Source organism: Halyomorpha halys, unplaced genomic scaffold (genome assembly GCF_000696795.3).
Source record: "Halyomorpha halys isolate HHAL.00 unplaced genomic scaffold, Hhal_1.1 Scaffold245.1, whole genome shotgun sequence".
Classification (NCBI taxonomy): domain Eukaryota; kingdom Metazoa; phylum Arthropoda; class Insecta; order Hemiptera; family Pentatomidae; genus Halyomorpha; species Halyomorpha halys.
This window is the reverse complement of record NW_027106223.1, coordinates 171,281-175,835: the sequence shown is the minus strand read 5'-3', so window position 1 is coordinate 175,835 and position 4,555 is coordinate 171,281. Positions and strand designations below refer to the sequence as shown.

Here is a 4,555-nt window from a genome sequence, read left to right as displayed (position 1 = left end):
ATTGCTAACCTTGCATAAGTTTGATGTTGATATGGTGATTCCTGGTAAGGCGGCGATCTAGGTGAATTCCCAGGTATCTTACTGTTTCACTGGCAGGATTCCATTTCACACTTTTACCTTTAAAGGGTCTATACTAAATTTCAATCATAGTAGTTACGTTTCATATGATTGAAATTGATTATACCCTTCTGTTCGCCTGCTTGCTTAACATAAAAGCCCTTAAAAATACGTAAACAAAAAAGCCCTTCTGACTATAATATGACAACAATGAGATATATTTTTATATTTCTAAATGTCACTTTACCTGAGCAACTAAAAACTATAGTCGTTTTAAATGATTATCCCTTGATATTTATCTGTTCCAAGATAAGAAATTCTTAATCAATGTTATTAAGGTACCTCTATAAGGTTAATCGGATTGACAGTCATCAGTCAAAAGCCAGACTGACATGAATCACGAAGACCGCTGCACTACAGTTAGGATCTTTAACAAGGATAAAGTAAAATGTTATAAAGGAAGAACGTGGACCCTCTATTTTCTCAGTATCCCTCCACTTCAAATTTTGAATGATCAAATTTTAAAATGTTCCCGATAATTCATCAGCACATGATCAGTCTGAACGTCCATTTGTCATTCCGATTGACGGTTCAGGGATTCCCATAAATATGATCCAATACTTCCTTCTCATGTTAGTCTACTATGTTTTATAATGTATTATGAATACTTTTACAGATATAATTCATAAAAGAAACTTTCTCTATATTATTTTTCTTTCAGAGAACCACGTCGAATATTTTGGGAACACTGAGAATGTGTTGACAGTGACAGTTCAATTTTGTACCACCGTATTTGAATTGTTTTTCAACTTCTTGAGATTGTTATTTAGCTTTCAAAACAAAAATAGCTTTATGACTTCAAGTTAATAACTATGAAGCAATTATTCTCGGAATATTGTTTCTGTAGGACGAATTGATAAAGACCACATTAGCGAGATAAGATTAGTGATAAACTTGAACTTCAAATAGTTAGGATGAAGTTACAAGACGCTTTGTTGTGTTTGTTTCATTGCTGGCTGTTTACAATGTAATAGAAATGGATAGCAAAGCTCAAAGCAAAGGTAAGGACGTTTTTATAATTAAATAAATTGTTCTTGATGATTTCTTTCCATATTTGTTTGAGGTTTGTTATCATAAGTGATTGGAATAACTTTATGATTTTCCCAAAATCTTATCTATTTATTTCTTAGAAACACTTATTTTAAATATATAATTTTGTTCATTGAGAGACTTTGATCATCACTTCAAATGTTTTTCATAAAAGTTTATTCCATCTGCCATAATATACATGCATATTTTAAAAATATGTATATGCTTTACTGATTATTGAGTTAAGATTAGGTGTAATGGTTATATTTGTACATTTGATTGGTTTATCCTATACCCAATGTGATAACTGTAAAATATGTGTCTCATGTATTTTCAGTGACATACAGAAGCAGAATTTATGAATTTTACTTATTTGCAGAGCTTCAGATCTAAATGCGTTTTGTCTATTTCCAATTGAATAGTGAATTATTTTTTGCAAGAAATCTAAATTTGGATTTTTTTTGGATCATAGTAATTCTCAATATTTATAGAGCTTCAAAGTTTGTTGTTTACTGCAAAATCGATGTCGAAATAAGCTTTTGACTGGATTAAAATGCATTTTGATGTGGAGTTCATCCTTGTTATTTGAAATAACAAAAGAGAAAAACTCTTTATTAAAAATATGCTGCCCATCTTTATTGGATTGTCTCAACACAGCATACTTATAACTAGTAAAGAGCATTTTTTTTTTAAACCAATTAATTTAGTTTTAGTATAAAAAAATATAAATAATCACATTATAAAAATTTTAAATTATGTTTTATATATCATTATATATAAACATAAATCACCATGTTTTTTTTTTTCCATTATGTTAATATAACTAATGAAATATTACGAATACTTTTTGGTTGATATTTTTATTTTTATATATTATTTGCTAACTTTATTTCACCTGTTTTTTTTTTAAAAATATGATTGGTAAATCATATTTCTTAGATTTTTCTATTGGAGTTTTTTTTTTTATCTAGATTGCTAGAAATTACCTTTTTAAAAATGTTTTTAGTGATCACCATGTTATATTTTATTTTACATATGAGGTAGAATAATATTAATTTTAAAATATTTCAATACATATTGAAAAAAATAATACAATATGAACTACAGGATACATGTTAATTGCAGTTATGCAATGTTAGCAACCGAGAGTGCAATTAAATGAACCATTATATATTTCGTAAAATGGAGGTTGCTATCAATTTGTTTTTATTTTTAATAACTCAGTTTACAGTAATAAAACATTTGTTTATTATATTCATATTTTATTTCAGAATTTTCAATGTTACTTTTCCGATCTATATTTTTATTTAATTTTAAATTTAATCTAATTTTATTTGCCTATTACTTTTCCTATTTACATAGCTGCGGCCCTGTCAGAACTATTTTTGTACCTTAGACTTTATTACAATCCAGTTAATCATAATAATTATTTTTTGGATAATCATTTCATGTCTGTTATTGTTGTTATTTTTTCCAATAGTTTTACTCATTATGCATGTTATAGCTTATTAAAATTTACAATAAGAAGTAGACTTTAAATATATCATATAATGAAAAGACTGGTGCATCTAAAATTTGTCGTTTTATTATCTCCTTGGTATAATCAATTACTTTATAAGCTTACTTCGTGACCATGCGTACTGCATTCAGAGGTTCAAAAGAATTTGTAACTAATATGAGAAAGAAATAGCATAATTATTGTAGATAAAAGTAATATATTTTGTATTAAGAGTTCCTTTATTGGAATATTGGAAATAAATGTTTACCCTCTAGAGTTGTGCTCATCTGAAAAATTTCAATTTCAGCTCTGTATTCAAGTTAGAGTGCCAAGGTGGTTGAAATTGTTAGAATTTAATTTTTCATTCACTCAAAATACTTTTTTGCAGTTCTTAGAGGTTATTTAAGACTAAATCGTGGATTCCAGCCCACTACAAAATGTAGATCCGTTGCCTAAGTAATTTTTCTTCTTTCCCTCAGGTATGTTAATTAGGTACATATATATTTGTGGATCTTGAGGTTCAGTCAATGATACAGCTATTTTTAGGTGACGTTTCAAAACTTTATTCTTTTCATAGTCATGCCCTACAATGTAAAAAAACAGTTTTTTAGAACAAATAATTTCTTCAACTAATTACTAAAAAAATACATGTACAATATTGTAAACTATGTATAATTTAATATTGATAACAATCACAATAAAAACATTACTTACTATTGCCTATTACAGTTTGTTCTACATTGCTGTGGTATAACTAAATCGAGGTTTGTGCAAGAACTGTATATGGTTGAAATGGAGGTAGGATTTGTTTTGATTTTTCCGACACGTAACTATTCTTTCTAGCAGGTAGTCTTTCTGTTATGTCTATTTTGTATTTTATCTATTTATATTTACTGTTGTTAATTATGTCTTATGTATCTATTAGGTTAGAGTAATGTGAATTTAATATTGTGCATCTGTTTTTTTGTTGATAGCCCAATTCTTATATTTTTCTATAGTCATCATTTCTTTTAAATTTGTTTTTTTGCTCGATGTATGACTTTTGGTGTATAAAATTTTAATTTATTTCCTGTTTGTCTAAAATACGTGGTGAGAGCAGGTTAGTGATGTTTTTTGGTGTTGTTTATTATAGAGGTACAACTATATTTGTGTTAACATACCCTACTTTTGAGATTCTGCTCTGAGCACCAAAATAGGATTTCCCGCAGTTTTCTTCACTGGGAACCTCATGCACTATATTCTCATTTCATACACTATGTCCTCAAGACCCACAAAAATATATATAATATAATATATATAAGATTTTTGCTTTGAATATTTTTGTGAAAACTCCTTCCAATTAATGTCTTCATTTCATACATTTTTCGATCAACATTTCATGGCTCTTCTCCCTTCTTCAGGATCAATAATCTTATCAGTAGTTAGATTGTCATTTTGATATCTATCCATGATTCTATATTTTGTCTTTAATTTTAAATATTTTATAATATACATTACTTGTGTGTATTTTAGTTTCAAGATGTATACATCATAAAATCAAAATGACTATTTAACTACTGATCGGTGGTCCTAAATTTGCATGAAGAGCCCCAAAATATTGATGAAAGAATGTATGAAATAAAGATATTATAGGAAGGAGTTTTTACGAAATATCTAATGTATAAATCTTATTGATATTCATATGAATACCTATTTAATATACCTGTGGGAAAGAATGAAAATGAAGAACCCCAAACACTGTAACAAATTATTTCAAGTAAATGAACTAAATTTTTACAATTTTAATCATCTTGTCACTCCATAATTTGAATGCAGGGAAGCACAACTTCAGAGAGTGAAAACTGATTTCCAATATTTTGTTTCAAAATAAGCTTATGAAGTAAGACAGGAAATAGATCATTTAAAAATTCT

At 27.7% G+C, this 4,555-nt stretch overlaps 1 protein-coding gene across 3 annotated transcripts in view; it reads left to right on the top strand.

The window, feature by feature from the left end:
* Positions 1-584: 584 nt before the first annotated feature.
* The window catches only part of LOC106680140 (testis-expressed protein 2), a 68,925-nt gene continuing 64,954 nt past the window's right edge, over positions 585-4,555 (top strand). For 2 of the 3 annotated variants that reach the window (XM_067044593.1, XM_067044592.1), the window contains exons 1-2: positions 585-689; positions 779-1,118. In XM_067044593.1, coding sequence (XP_066900694.1) covers positions 1,094-1,118 — 25 coding nt within the window. In that variant the 5' untranslated portion in view covers positions 585-689; positions 779-1,093. Of the gene's footprint in view, positions 690-773; positions 1,119-4,555 lie in introns of those variants that run through there. The other variant, XM_014419651.2, reaches the window with a different exon arrangement.